This window comes from Cololabis saira, chromosome 9 (assembly GCF_033807715.1).
Source record: "Cololabis saira isolate AMF1-May2022 chromosome 9, fColSai1.1, whole genome shotgun sequence".
In the NCBI taxonomy this organism is placed as follows: domain Eukaryota; kingdom Metazoa; phylum Chordata; class Actinopteri; order Beloniformes; family Belonidae; genus Cololabis; species Cololabis saira.
The window spans coordinates 25916621-25932912 of NC_084595.1; the positions used below are offsets into that span (position 1 = coordinate 25916621).

The 16292-nt window shown below is 40.3% G+C and overlaps 1 protein-coding gene across 3 annotated transcripts in view; it reads left to right on the top strand.

The window, feature by feature from the left end:
- Window positions 1-16292, top strand: part of arb2a (ARB2 cotranscriptional regulator A) — a 194338-nt gene that overhangs the window by 80523 nt on the left and 97523 nt on the right. For all 3 annotated transcript variants that reach the window (XM_061728967.1, XM_061728968.1, XM_061728969.1), the window contains exon 7: window positions 4905-5123. In XM_061728967.1, coding sequence (XP_061584951.1) covers window positions 4905-5123 — 219 coding nt within the window. The remainder of the gene's footprint in view (window positions 1-4904; window positions 5124-16292) is intronic.

Sequence of the window (16292 nt, forward strand, 5' to 3'; positions counted from 1 at the left end):
TTTGCCACCCCCATTAATGCAAACCATGAAATATCAAATTTATCGCCAGGCCTGGCTTGCATGCCAAATTTGGTGCCTTTTGGGGAACTATCAAATATGGACCAATCAGATGAAGGGGGGGTGCGCTTGTTGGCGTCTAGCGTCGCCACGGTAACACTTTTCAAAGAGAAAAGTAATGCGTGTAGTCGCAGGATGGAGATGCAGATTTTGATGTATAACACATCTGGGTTCACGATACAGTTCGGGCTGAATTAACTCTCGAAGGAATGGCATATATTGCTCCAAAATTACGCAATTAATTCAGAATGTTCAAAATGGCCGACTTCCTGTTCGGTTTCGGCCATGGCGCCAAGAGACTTTTCTTTTAGTTGCGACATGATACAGGTGTGTACCGATTTTCGTTCATGTACGTCAAACCGTATTATGGGGCTTGAGGCACAAAGTTTTTTCTGTCGAACCAATCAGATGAAGGGTGGGCGCGCTTTTTGGCGTCTAGCGTCGCCACGGTAACGCTTTTGAAAGAGAAAAGTAATGCGTGTTGTCGCAGGATGGAGACGCACATTTTGATGTATAACACACTTGGGGGCACGTTACGGTTCGGGCTGAATTAACTTTCAAAGGAATGGCATGAATTTCGCCAAAATGACACGACTAATTCAAAATGGCCGACTTCCTGTTCGGTTTCTCGACATGACGCCCAGAGACTTTTGTTTAAGTTGTCCCATGATACAGGTGTGTACCGATTTTCGTGCATGTACGTCAAACCGTATTGTGGGGCTTGAGGCACAAAGTTTTCAAGGGGGCGCTGCTGAGCCATTTTGCCACGCCCATTAATGCAAACCTTTAAATATCAAATTTTTCGCCAGGCCTGACTAGGATGCAAAATTTGGTGACTTTTTGGGCATGTTAAGGGGGGCAAAAAGGCCTTCACTTTGTCAGGAAAATAATAATAATAATAATAAAAATTCCTACAGATACAATAGGGCCTTCGCACTGAAGGTGCTCGGGCCCTAATAATAAAAATTCCTGCAAATACAATAGGGCCTTCGCACTGCAAGTGCTCGGGCCCTAATTAATAATAAAAATTCCTGCAAATACAATAGTACCTTCGCACTGCAAGTGCTCGGGCCCTAATAATTATTATTATTATTGTCATCACTGTCAACATTATCATTTTCTTGGAAATTGCTGTGACCATTTGCATTTTTAAAGAACTTTCAAAGTTTTATTGAGATGACAAGACAGGCCCTGGTTTCCGTAGTAGCAGTAGCTTTTGTTGTGATATCTGGTGTGGGACAGGCCGACAAAGGAGAGCTAAGGAGCATCCAGAGCAGGGTGATGAGGGTCGGGGTGCCCCCCCTTACAGGGGCTGGGGTGACCCCCTTGACCGCTGGCCCCAGGGCAGGGACTCAGTGTGGTAGTGGCATAGGGGCACGAACAGGGCATGGGAAGAGACTTAGCCTGCATACTGCTGCAGAAAGACAAGATTGACCTAATGCTAGAGGACTGTGTGTGTCTATTTTACGCGAGACAGTGTGTAAGTATAGAACAAAAGCAGTGTTAGCAATGCTAGTAATGTGTGTGTGAGACAGCTTAAGTGGGATAAAAAGCAGGGCGACCCAACGTTTGCAACGGGCATGTGGGTAAGATTCACAGATTGACAGCGCATCACAACACAAAGATCTGATTTTGGCGACCCAGGGCTTAACAGTAACCTAGCGCCACAAAGACCAAATAACCTAATGCTAGATGGATATGTAGCATAGAAAAAGGAAAACAACGAAAACTTTGAGAGATAATTCGTAAAAGACATTCAGCTATTTATCTAGTCTGTTAATTTACTCTTTCACAAATACTTTTCTTCTTAAGCCTTTTTTTAAATATAGGTTTATTGTGTGCAATTTGAAAATGACTGTATATCACACTAATTTTCAAACTATTTTCCCAAAGATTAAAGTATTAACAGAACACTATCATCTTTTTCTTAGTTATTCTTATTTGTGATCACTATGGTTGAGTCAGAGAATAATAAAATTGGAATTGAACGTATAAGAAAATCAGGGTTGTTCTGAAACCACGGTCAATCCCTGTGTTCAAATGAATGATGGCTTCCGACATTGAGGAGAACTCATTGGCCCTGCTCCTCCAGACTAAGTACACCATCAACAGTTGTCGCCTTTACACCAATGCTCTTCTGGGTGACTGGATAGCTGAAAGGGTTAGCATTGTTAGGTTTGTTAGGTGTATTTGCTTCTCTATTGGAGGGGCTATAGGCCACTCAGGGTTAGTATAAGGACACTATAGGCTAGGAACTGGGACACTTGAGGTTAGCATTAGTGTGTTTAAGGTTGGTGAGAGTTATTGACCAGTAAGGGTTAGGCTAAGAGTGAACAGGTCTGTAGGTTGTAGGGTTCACATTAGAACATGCAAACCATTGATGGTCCGCTATTAACTTTTGCCCTAGCAAACCAGGATTAGGGGAATGAATAGTGCATAGAAAATTGCGCAATCAGCAATCCGTAATCAGCTTTTAAAATGAGAAGCATATCGGCAACTCTATTTTTACGAAGCTTGTACGTTTTTAGTTTTTGATGGCACTTATGAATGTGATAATTTTCTTTCCTTTATTGAGGTGGTGGACTAAATTTGAAATCTGCTCCTCTCATTTTGTTTATTTATGTATTAACACTTATAAAATTACAGAGGTCTTCTTTAGAAAGTGCTGTTTGCGTGGACAGAATTGATCAACTCGGAATTTGGACGTTGCTATTGGCTGTTTTTCTTGTTTGTTCATTTTATCAGGCACCACTAGTGGGCAGTGGCACAAAGCAAGTGTTTGCTTTGCTGCACTCGACTGTCTCTCCATCCACGATCCATGTTTGTCTTATCATTTTACTATTCATTTACTCTCCTCTGCTATTTTTTTTTTTTTGCTTCATTTCATTTTCCTCTGGCAATGCATGTGTTGAAATGTGTGATTGCGTCTCTGATAAGATGTTTTTATGAAAGTGTCTCCGAGAAGACTGATCCCTGCATTTAATCTTTCTCATTGAGCCCCGTTAAATTACACTACTTGGAAACATAATTTATGGAAATATAATTTGATCAAGATGCAGGTATTACGGTAGTTATCTCACAGACAAGATTTATTTATTAATGTATTTTTTCCTCAAGTTTTAAATACCATATTTAATTAACATTAGGCTAGCTTTTTTTCTTTTTAAAAATTATTATTATTTTTTTTGTTTTTATTATTTTGGGGACGGCGGACAAAATATAAATGTATAAACATATACAAATAAATAATAACATGCATAAATGTGCAGATACGAGCTGATACATTACTGAAAAATCCTTATAGATAAAATAATAATTTCTGAATTAAAACACTGCAGAATCATCACTCACTTAGTTAAATAATTAGCCAAATAACCAACTATGTTGTCAATGCAAACTTTAGAAATACTTTTAAGATATGAAATTTAATGAATGGCAAATACATCATGTCCAGTTGTCTTTTCACTTCAAACTGTTTCCTTAAATTAATTATATGTATTTTAGATTTTATGTTGCAAACATATACAGTAAGGGGAGTGTGAGCCTTGGCTGAATTTCAGAGGAAGCGAGAATAAGAGTAATTTTACAATATTAATAAGTGAGAAAGTGTCATTTTGCTGTTGGTGCCATTTTGTCATTGTCAACACACGGCAGGTGTTAAGGGAAAGGGTGTGTGGCAGGTTTGATGTCGATGGGCACAGGAGGGACACACACATGCTGTGTCAACAGAAGACAAGCACATTTTGTTAACACTTATTAAAGAAGAAACGACGTGCCTCCAGGAGAGGATACTATGTGCGATTGAGAATTACAGAGGAAGCTGGGCAACGCTGCTAGTCCTAATTCTCTTTCACATCTAATGGTTTCTGAATCTGTTTCTTACTCTTTGTCTGTGTTTTTTTTAATGCCCGAGTTTGCATGTGTTTGCACAAGGGTGCACCCATGAGTTTAAATCTGCATGTGTACATGTAATCACAATGGGGATTTTGTGGAAAAAAGAACTGTCAAAGTGAAACAGGAATCCATCTATTTCCTGCTTTTTTTCCCAGAGTACTTGTGACAATAAACAGAGTTAATTAAAAAGTTGGAGAAGTCACCAGGCAGCAGAAAAACTTTTTTTTTTCCATAATACACCTTTCTTACTGCTATTCTTTCTTATTATAATAATTTGAGCTTATTTTTTCAAACATTTTTTTACTTAAATCATTATTGTATAAAACGTCTTGTTTTTTTTTTATTTTCTAAATTAGCTTTTTTAAATTTTGTCTTCTTTTGTGCTAACTGTAGAAGTTTAAGGTCTCACCAACACATTCTGCTAGATGCATGTTTCTATTTGCAGCTAACTCTCACTTGGTTACGGTGGGATCGATGGTATTTGATATTAATTGGCGTGTGGCCTTTGGAGTCACTAAATGTAACTCAATGAGTGAAAGCACCATTGCTGGATTCGAATCGCTCAGTTACTTTGCGGGAGTGACACGCGCTCCTTTATCTTTTTCACTGCAATTTCTGTCAGACTGGATTTGAATCCTTTCCTAAAAGACTGTGTCTTTGAAATGTTTGGATGATGTTATTTGCTTTTACAGACTTAAAGTGGATTTACAAACATGAACTTTATTTCTTATTTTTTAAGTATAACAATAAAAGGAGAAGATGATGAATAGAATGAAAAAAAAAGTATAGAGGTTAGACTAAAGCAATAAAACCTCCAATTACTATTTTTTTTCTTATTCAAAAGATACATATGTAAAACTATACAATATCTGAAACATCATAATCATACATTAACTATAGCTGATGCCATGGTGATGAAACACGTCTTTTTTTTCTTTAAATATCCATTTCAGGAGGGCTTTGGTGTGATGGTGCTAAACCCCAACGAGAACTTCTTGGAATTGGAAAAGCCAGCAAGGTCCTCTCCCATTCCATCTCCTGCTGAACCCTCAGATGAACCGGCTGAAAAGAGGGAACGCAAAGATGAAAAAGAGAGCAAAAAGAAGAAAGAATTTTATGAGAAATACCGCAACCCGCAGAAAGAGACAGAGACTGAACGCATTCCTATACGGGTAAGTGAGCGAGGCTTAAAGATGTAGAGACAGAGAAGGACAGCCATTTTTTTCAAGGCTAAAAAAGGGAAAAATAAATGTAATATATGTTAATTGAAAACGGGCATTAAAAAAGGAGGTGGACAGAGTGACAGAGGTAGTAGGAAGAAGTAAGTAAAGGGTCTAAGAAGATGAAATGGGAACAACACATTTAGATCCAGTTTAAAATGATAAAAGTGGCTGTGAGATGCAGGGAGAAGCTGGAGATGGGAAGGATGGTTATGTTGGGTAAGTGGGGATGAAGGGAGGCTGGAAGGCAAAGGGAGAAAGAAAGGCTCTTGTGTGGTCAGCCCGTGTGTGAAGAGGTTGGACGTGCTCCAGTTGCCTCTCAGTAAGCGAGTGTTAACCACATGGCCACCTCCCTCTCTCCCGCTTCCTTTCCTCCTTTTCTTCTCTTTTTTTTTCTCAGATGGTGGGCTGGTCAATGAAGCTTTGGCCCTGCACTCTTGTTGACCGCTGGGATTATTATCTCCAAAACACACATTCTGCAAACACACAGCAACAGTCTTATCAGCTACACTGACCATACACTAATTATGCATCCACACAGCGAGAAGCACCTAGCTCAGCCCGTTTACCTAGTGGTCAAACAAAGGAAGTGATCCTCTGCATGAATTTTGTTTTCTTTGTTTTTTTGGGGGACGGGACGTGGGGGGGGTTATTGTGCTTCGTCACTTCCAAAAGATGTATCCAAACTATAGCATCCGCTTCCTGTGTAAAGTACAGCCTCAAGTAAAAATTAAAGCTGGAAGCAGCGATGAACGGGCCCTCGCACCCTTGTGCACGTTCAGGCGTGCTGCAGTGGAAGCGCTTGTATGACTTGCATGTAGATGTCTTCAGGTCTGGACATTTAGCGGACGACACCACCCACGACTCTCTAAATCAAACCCTTCAAAAGTTATGGCAGAACGTAGGAACTATCAGATATCGACCAATCAGATGAAGGGGCGGGCCTAATCCATGCCAATTATCTTCAAGGACTCAAAACCGAGTCACATGGACCAATCAGATGAAGGGGGCACGCGCTTTTTGGCATCTATCGTCGCCACGGTAACGCTTTTGACTGAGAAAAGTAATGCACATTGTCGCAGGATCTAGACGCACATTTTGATGTATAACACACCTGGGTGCGCGTTACGGTTCGGGCGAAGAAACAGCCGAAGAAATGGCATAAATTGCGGCAAAATTACACGATTAATTGAAAATGGCCGACTTCCTGTTCGGTTTCGGCCATGGCGCCAAGAGACTTTTCTTTAAGTTGCGACATGATACAGGTGTGTACCGATTTTCGTGCATGTACGTCAAACCGTATTGTGGGGCTTGAGGCACAAAGTTTTCTAGGGGGCGCTGTTGAGCCAATAGGCCACGCCCATTAATGGAAACCATGAAATGTCACATTTTTCGCCAGGCCTGGCTTGCGTGCAAAATTTGGTGACTTTTGGGGCACGTTTAGGGGGGCAAAAAGGCCCTCATTTCGTCGGAAGAAGGAAAAAAAAAAACGAGAAAAAAAAACGAGAATGAGAAAAATTCCTACAGATACAATAGGGCCTTCGCACTGTCAGTGCTCGGGCCCTAAAAATTAAGATTTAAGGGCATAGGCTCTTAGCATGGCAGGTAGACATCTTTTTCCTTAGAATTATACCCTTCAAAATCACTTGATGGCCATAGCGTCACAGTGTTATCTGTATGTGTGCACGTAGGTAGGTGTTCGTCCATGTGTGTGAAAGACGTCACTCTGGATTTTTACAGAACTTTAGGTTGCTGTGGGACAGGTGGTGTGTGAGTTGTCACGGGCATTTTTTCTCACCTCCCTGGCAGTACCTATATACACAATCTAATAAGGGATAATTAGCTGCAGCGACATCTTACTCCATCACACTTCTTCATATGTGTGCTGGTTTTCATTATCGTACAGCTGACAAAGTTGCTTAACTGTATTGATGAGCAATCATCATGCCACACGATGTCACACAAACCTGCATTTACTGTCAGCACTCTCTCCTTGCAGCATCTCAGAAATTCTTTGTATCTAAACAGTTTTGGCATTTCACAACTCAAGATGAAAGATAAGGACAGACAGTTAATATTGGGGGACTTTTCCTTTCATAAGTAACTTTTCTAGTCATTACTGACATTAAAAACTTGCTTCTTTGTTACAGCATAGAAAATGTACCGGAATTTCCTTGAAAAATGCTCCCCTTTTTTAAAAATGCTAATTATGTTCATAGCACACACAACCTGGCATCTTGTCAGCTATATGAGCAGCATAAATGTCCCTCTTTGTGGCAGCCTCAGCCCAAACTGCAACCTCACTGTTGCTGTTTTGGAGCCGCAGCACCGCCACCATTCTCGCCATGCTCACATATGTTCTCAACTGGTCTGACCACCAGTGCTGTGGAGCTCTGCTTACTTTAAGGAGCTTTTTCAAAAATAAAGGAAAGTTTTTAGCAGCTGAGAAATGATGTAAGTGGTTGGATTTTTTTTGTTGTTTGCAAAGGTAATTGGTACAATTTTAACAGGAAAAAAGTATTTCCTAAACAAAACTAACGGGATGACTTCAACTAGAAAAAAGTATTATGTTACAACATATATAACTTTTCAAGCTTCTGAACTAGAAAAAACTAACCCACCCACCACTATGCCTTTTCCATACCCTTTTTTCTGTTATTAAAGTTTAGCCTTGCAAGGCCTTGCAGGTTGGGTCAAAATGAAGCCAGCTGGAGTAAAGGGCCTCAGTTCCCCCGCTCGTCCTGCTGAAGGCTTGCCTAACCCCTTAGCACCTTGTAAGGGTTAAACTACAGTATTTATTGTCTATGTCGATTTTTGTCTATGTCATTTTTTGTATTTTCTTTAGGTAACGATCAATGAGTGAACGGGTCAGCTTTGTGTTGGCGTCACTTGAATTTTGACCTTTGAATCAATAATGAGAAGGATGTTTGTGTGTATTTCCTCAAGCTTGTTGCCCATGCCTTTGTTACTGTTTTATTGCATTGCTTCGGTCTGCCTAAGAGTACAATGTGTGCACAGTTAATAGGCACATGATTATTTTGACCCTGCTGCCATTTTTAAGTGTATTTTTCAAATCCAAACTGCATAAACTTGAATGCTTATGAAAACCAGAGGTGTCAAGTAACAAAGTACAAATACTTTGTTACCTTACTTAAAGTTATTCTATGCAACTTCCTAGAGCTAGCAAGATTTGAAAGTGGCGCTTCCTCTAAGCCCCCCCCCCGCCCCGACCCACGAGCGCTCCGTCCAAAGCTACGCCCCCACAAACACGAACGCGCATACGATTATTAAACATTTTGGACAGCACATTTACAGCAAAACTACCCCATGTCTCATTCACCTGTAAGCGAGGCTGGTTTTAGGGGGGCAGGGGGGGGCTGTGCCCACCCAAACGTGCATCCTGCCCACCGTCGTCTCCATCCCGGAGAGCGCCGGTGCGGGTGGCGGAGCGCTGCGGTGCGCTGCAGGCTCTACAGCCACGGCTACGCCGTACCCTACGGTTGTAAGCGAGTGCGCGCATGGGACAGGGCGGGGGGGCGTGGTTTAAAATGAAGGCATCTGATTGGTTCTTTCCCTTCCTGGACCTGGACCAATCCGTATCATTCGGACCGAATGGGCGGGGCTTAGAGGTGCCTCTTTCAAAATTCTTGCTAGCTCTTCCAGATCAGGGAGAAAATACCTTTAAGTAGAAATTTTGGTTATCTATACTTCACTGGAGTAATTATTTTTTAGACGACTTTTTACTTTTACTCCTTACATTTTCACGCGATTATCTGTACTTTTTACTCCTTACATTTTAAAAACAGCCTTGTTACTCTACTTCATTTCGGCCTATCCAGTTAAATTGCGCCATCCATATAGAGTGAATTTGGTTGTGGTTGTGGCACAGATGTTCTTGTCCAGTTTTGTTCTTACATCCGTTGCCCTCAGATTCCTGCAACTAAACTTGGATGTACATTCCAATACAGGTTAGGATAAATGATAACATGCCTCTGAAGTTTGACTTTTTGCACCATTACAAAACTTGTCATCATATCTTCTGCTCTCTGAAACACATGTTAATGCTAAATAGTACACATATTGGTTCTTTAATATATTTGCATTATACTAAAATGCAATCATTTTCAATGGCTTTTGTCCTTAATGGCTTTTTTCCCCCTTACATTACTTTTACTTTTAAACTTTAAATAGTTTTGAAACCAGTACTTTTATACTTTTACTAGAGTAAAAAACTTGAGTTGATACTTCAACTTCTACAGGAGTATTTTTAAACTCTAGTATCTATACTTCTACCTGAGTAATGAATGTGAATACTTTTGACACCTCTGGTGAAAACAGTGATCCATCGCGTATATTGTGGTAGTCCGCCTCTCTGAACAGTGTCTAGAGGCTGTGGTTGCTGCTACACAAAAAGCAAACGTTACATAGGTGACTGACTCCATAAATGGAGGGCGTATGACTGTTGAAAAGAAGGATGGCTATATCAGTCCCCTGATTTAAAAAAATTCAGTTTATTTGTATTTTGAGTTGTGTGTTTATTATACTCATTTTAACAGATGAAAACAACTTTAACAAGTGTGATTGGAATATTTGCATTGTTCATTTAATATGTAACATTACTTTTACTCCCTTAGATATTAGATATTTGTTAACGGGCAGCACGGTGGCTTAGTGGTTAGCACTGTTGCCTCACAACAAGAAGGTCCCTGGTTCGACTCCCAGCAGACCCCCGTGACCCCGCAAGGGATAAAGCGGGTATAGATAATGGATGGATGGAAGTTTTATTAACATTTTCGATTGACTGAAAGCACTGACGTTGTTAAAATCATGAAATGAAGAGCCGCTCGGTGGCACAGTGGATTAAGCAGCGGCTCATATACTGAGAGGCTACAGTCATCGTGCAGTGGTCGCAGGTTTGAATCCTGGCGGGCGCACCTTTGCTGCATGTCATCCCCATTCTCTGTCTCTACCCCCTTCCTGTCTGTATACTTTGAATAAAGGGCCACCAGAGCCCAAAAAAATATTTAAAAAAATAATCATGAAATGAATCGCCAAAAATACAGCTCACCAAAATATTATGTACAATTATGTATGTTATTACCATAACCTGATACATAAACCTTAAGTAACCTAGAAATAAAGACATGGATTATATAATGAAGAAAACCTAAGAATTATCAATATGTATTATATAATATAATTTTATAAGGCCATTCACATACAAGTTCAAGTCCATCATTCTGCAGTGAGAAAGATTATTCACAAATAGTTAGACAGTTGCTAATCTTTCCAGGAATGAACGTTAAAGTTCACCCAGTGGCTACCTGTTGGACAGGACTCCTTTTAACAGATTAAATAAACTCCATGATGGTACGAATAGAAAAGACTGAGCAAGTTTGGTTTGTTTGTAGGAGTTGTCATGAGAAAACCTTTTCTCCTTAAAAAGAGCAAGTTAAAGGGAAAGTTCGGTTTTTTACAACCTGGACCTTATTTATGACATTTTTTATGGTTGTATACTCACCCAGAAAAGTTTGGTGTGATTTGGAGTCCTTCGGAAGATATTAGGAGGTTTTTTGCGAGCCGCTTCTCCGTGTAATGGAGCGCATGAGGGCATAGACGGACGCAGACGATGCAGCGTCTAAATAACACATGATTGCCACGAAACTCGTTCATTTCTTTTATGAATCACTAGATCTGCTTCCAGGACCTGTTGTAACATTGTGGCGCGGTCTGTGTATTAAATAAATAATAAATTTCCGTTTGTAAACAAGACCTCTGAACTCATGACGTCATCTCTGTGCGCGCATCGCAGACGCAGCTCCGTGTACAGAAACCTCACGCTACTGTTAGTTTACTGTTAGTTATTTGAAACATGTCTGAATATTTGTCAAATTCTGAGGTTGTGGACGACGACTTTGAATATGATGGACGTCCTTACCGTTTTGAGCCAGAGTATACGGCTGAAGAGCTCACGGAACGGAGGACAGAGTGCGCGCACAGAGATGACGTCATGAGTTCAGAGGTCTTGTTTACAAACGGAAATTTATTATTTATTTAATACACAGACCGCGCCACAATGTTACAACAGGTCCTGGAAGCAGATCTAGTGATTCATAAAAGAAATGATCGAGTTTCGTGGCAATCATGTGTTATTTAGACGCTGCATCGTCTGCGTCCGTCTATGCCCTCATGCGCTCCATTACACGGAGAAGCGGCTCGCAAAAAACCTCCTAATATCTTCCGAAGGACTCCAAATCACACCAAACTTTTCTGGGTGAGTATACAACCATAAAAAATGTCATAAATAAGGTCCAGGTTGTAAAAAACCGAACTTTCCCTTTAACACATTCAAACTACCCCAGAAGATGAACTGGTAGCAATGTCACACCAGACTTGTGACTTCCGTGGGGACAAAAAATTGTGAAAATTGTCAACAGAGGAGGCAGCGGATGATCATTCAAATAATTATTCAAAAGCAAGCTCTTATGTAATGCAGTAATGAATAATGATTAAGTAGTCCTATAACACAACTACATCGTATTAATGAGTCCAAAAACAGCTGGAAACTAAATTTTGATGATTTTAGATTGACTGACTACTTCACATCCAGTGATGCCAGAGATGAAAATGAAAATGAGAGAGATGAAAATGCACAAAAGGTGTTTCCATTACAGTTTTGCAATAACCTGGATCATTGACTCATCTGTAAAACCAGCTTATGACAGTTTAAAAAGGTTTTTTGCAATATTTGTACATTTTCTTTTATTATAAGCATTTCCATGACATGTTTTTTTTCTTAGCAATATTTAGGTTTTTTGGTGTTGGAACTAGGTGTTGGAAACGCAACTATAGAGACCTCATACCAACACTCAAGTACACTAGGGCAGGGTTAATGTTTGGGATGTTGGTGGTTCACACATCTTAGGGAAGACACTGAACTCCCAAATTGAATTTAAAAAGATTAAACAAAATAACATAAAAACACCTAGTAGTCGATGACTTACATGGTGCTGAAGGCCAAGGAGAAGAGGTGGGTTTTTAGATGGCTCTTAAAAACAGAAAGGGAAAGGGCCTGTCTAACCAGCGAGGGCAGATTATTCCACATTTTTGGTGCTACAGTTGCAAAAGCACCATGTCATCTGAGCTTTAGCTTTGTTTTTGGCACACTCAGGATCAGCTGATCAGCTGACCTGAGAGAGCGAGACGATGTGTAAGTATATTAATGTATATACATTTATATAGTTATACATATATCGTTTGTGTTGATTGTTGATTAAATCTAGCCTCTTCATTAGAGCCTTTTCTTTCCCTTTCTTCTTTTTCATTTTCTGTTGTTTTGTTTTTTTTTTATCTTTTAACAGCACCAACCCAAGACACATTCACTCGTCTTTGTATTCATAACACCTTGCGCTCTAACTCCTGCTGAGCGGCAGACCACCTGCACACAGCCATTCAGAAACACTCGCACACTCCAAAACCATATTCCTTGACTGTTTGTAATATTAGAAATTCAGAAACAAAAATAATAAGAACTTAAGCTTGTACTAGCACCTGTCTTATTTCTGTCATTTTACCCAAATGACTTGAAAAATTAAATTGTACATTTTCCTTCTAATGTATTCACAAAGATCGGCATAAACACACAGCAGTCCACCTATAGTTGAGTTGATTAATACGCTTCCTTACACACATTAATAAGCTCTTAACTGCTTTTAGGATTCTTACTTTTTAGCCCTCAGTTCATAGTGTGCAACCTCTCAACCTTATCTAATCCCTCTCCGCTGCTCCTCCAGATCAAACGCCACTGGGCCATGTTTAGGGGGATAATGGCAGAGGAGGAGGAAAAAGAGGGACGACAGAGGGAGGCATGGAAGGATAGAAAGTCTGATCGGAGGGGATGCTGATGAGGATAGTAAAGGGGAAGGGTTGGAGGAACTTTCTTAGCACTTAGCCATATAGAAATTTGGGAGTTCACTTTACTCTGAATTTTAGCAGTAATCCAGTTAGCTATTTTCTGTCAGCCAAGCGGAGGAATGGCAGGAACAAAAGGCACATTCATGGGCTTAAGAAGCTTCCAAAGACTTCACCCAAGGCTGGCTGGCTGGGATTAGGCTAGCAGGCCCTGCAAAGAAGAAGTGGAAAAAAAGAGCAAAGAGGACAAAAAAAAGAGCTTTCTTTAAGCAGCACTTATTTTTTAAAACGACTGGAATACTTTTCTATGTTTGTAATTTTTGCTTTTTTTTCTTATTATTACATTTTATTTTACTTAAAGAGTGAGGCACACAGAGGCTCCTCTCTCTAATAGGGTTTGGAAGAAGCTGGTTGTGTATGTATGTTTTCTTTTTTTTTGTCATGCACAGTAACACCACTACAGAGGAGCAACATTGTGCCACTTTTGTGTATCAATGTATTTCACCTTAAGTGTTTTTTTTGTTTTTTTTTCTCTGGTGTTAAACCATTTTTACACCACTGGTTCAAATCTCTGTCCCATTAGTGTCAATGTAATACTCGCATTTTTGTCTCCAGTTTTATGGAGACAAATGTGAGGCAAACACAGTGTTTCACACTGTTGCGCAATAATCTGTTTTGGATTTGATGTTGTTACATCCTGAAGGTAGTCACATTTATTATTTACATCCTGCCCTTCCGAGGCCCATTATTCCCAGCTGCACTTGTCCAAAGGGGCCAGCTGAGGTCCCTGTCTCAACCTGTGTTCTGTAGATTGTATCTGCTTTCCCATGTATTCACTGTACTACAAATTGACCTAAGGATTCAGTCAAGTACATGTATTTACATTTACATACACACTAAAGCTTGATGATAAATACAAAGACATCGACACAGAAGTACACATCCTGACAGCTCCACCACAGTGTTACTCTGTGTGACTGGTGCTTTTTGTCACCTTCACCCAATTACCCCAACCTGTGACCTACAAGCAATTTACATACAAAGTTTATCTGACCTTTGATCTGCAGTCCTGCCTAGATGTAAGACTCAGCATTTTCAAGGACAGGTATGAACTTGATTAACCTCTGAACTTGGTTAGAAGAGAGGTCAGTGACCAGGACTAAAGGGCGGCTCACTAACTTGCTGCAAAGAACAAATTGGCTTGATTCAGTTTTTTTTTGTTTTTTTTAATGCTTGGGTGCATGAGTGCAGTTGTGACAGAGTTTTGACCTGTTTACATATTTAAGACCACAACCCAACTACACTGCAGTGGGTGGCATGTTTTTAATTTTGGTGTTCATATAAGTTCAGTGTACAAGGGAGAACATTTGAAGTTTCCATGACTGTTGTATTTTGTCCTTGTTATTGTGTGAGAGCATCATGTGTAGTACATAACATCTGTTCTTGTAAGCACACTTGTGTGTTTGACCAAGGCAGAATCAGCTTTGCCGGTCTCAGATCCCTGCTCCCAATCTTCCGCTCAGGTCAACCATCAAACACATCCATCCTGCCCTCCCTTACACCTCCTCACCCGCCGAGCTCTCTTTCTCTCTCTGCACTCAACCCTGTTGTAAATACAAGCTGGCCCCAATGAAGACATACAGACACACATTCAGATACACACACACAGCCCTCAGGGTCATGATGGAACAAACATAGCCTTGTCTGCCTGCCCGCTTTTCTTTGCCTTATGTCAATTAATGACTCTCAGTAATTTCACCTGACAATCTGGGCGGCGGCGTGAGGCTAGCTGAGATGTCACAGCGATGACCTCTCTGGCCTGCAGACGCTCTTTTCTAATAAAGAATCTCACAAATCCACAGCAACTTCCTTTGTACTTTGTTAATGAGTTATTGATTTGAAACAATGGCCTGGCAAATATTGTCAGAGCAGAGCGACCCTGCCAAGGTCATGCTTTTTTATTGTATACAGTCTGTGCACAATAATCTGCACGTGTGATGAAACATACAGTGTGGTTTTGCTTCTTTCTCTCCGTCACTCACTCACCTTCCTTGCACTATATATCCCCTCATTGCAAAGTCAAATAACACACCTCCACATACTTTTCTCTTTTTTTTCTCACATACACACCACGTCTTCTCCCTCTTATTAGTTTCACACGCCGTTTTCACCTCATTCTCCCTTTTCTCTGTCTCTTTCTCACATCATTATATTCCCATCTCTCCATAGGTGCTGTACCTGCTAATTACCCACAATGCCACAGTCATTATTTTCCCATCTCTGCGCTAATTTGCTCCATACCTTCCTTTCCTCTGCTCTAGCAGATCCATCCACTCCCAGACAGCTTCGAGTTCACCTCAGCTCTGCTATTTAGGAGAGGAAAGAATGAAATAAATATGGGAGTGGAAGGAAAAACAAGGAAGACAGGACAACATTTCTCGTACATTGATTAGAATACAACTGCAAACAGGTGTCACACTTTTGATTAAGTGACAGACAGACAGGTAGACATGTATTTGATTGATTTTTTTACAATCTTTAATTTTTTATTATTATTATTTTTCAGTTATCATTCTTTTCTCATTGAGCCTGACATATTAAAAACGAATGTATGAGGCTATAAGTTGCTTTCCTCAGTGTGTGTGGCCTGATTACACAGGGGGCTGAGAGACAAAAAAAAAAAAGAAGTTTTGTGGGGGATCTCGACATTGTCCTGACACCTCTGACTCCCACTAAATTATTAAAGGAGAGTAAAAAAAAAAAGGTTTGTATCCATGAGATGCCCTCCAATCCACAGTTTTCACCGTCTTCCAAATAGAAATGTCTTCTCCCAGAGTTGCTTTCTAAAGTGGGCAACTAAGGAGCAGGAGCTGGAGGGAGGAACAGGGAGGTCTGCAATGGCTGTTTGTCGGTGTGTTGATGTTGTTGGATTCATTGTTTCCTGTGTTGGTCAGACACTGGGTTAGTGTTGGCATAGGTGCTGTTATTCCAGGCTGCTGTACACTCGTCTTCTGTTTTCTTCTCTCTGCTTCTCATTACAGGGAATAAACTGTAGCGGCCGAATATCAGACCAGACTAATTTTGAGGAAATGAGAATGTGTGCACGGTTTTTCAATTTGTCTGAATGTAGTGATATTTTCATGTGCTAAATTGGGAAAGCAAAAAAAAAATAAACAAACGAAAAAAACCAACAAAAACTATACTATACGT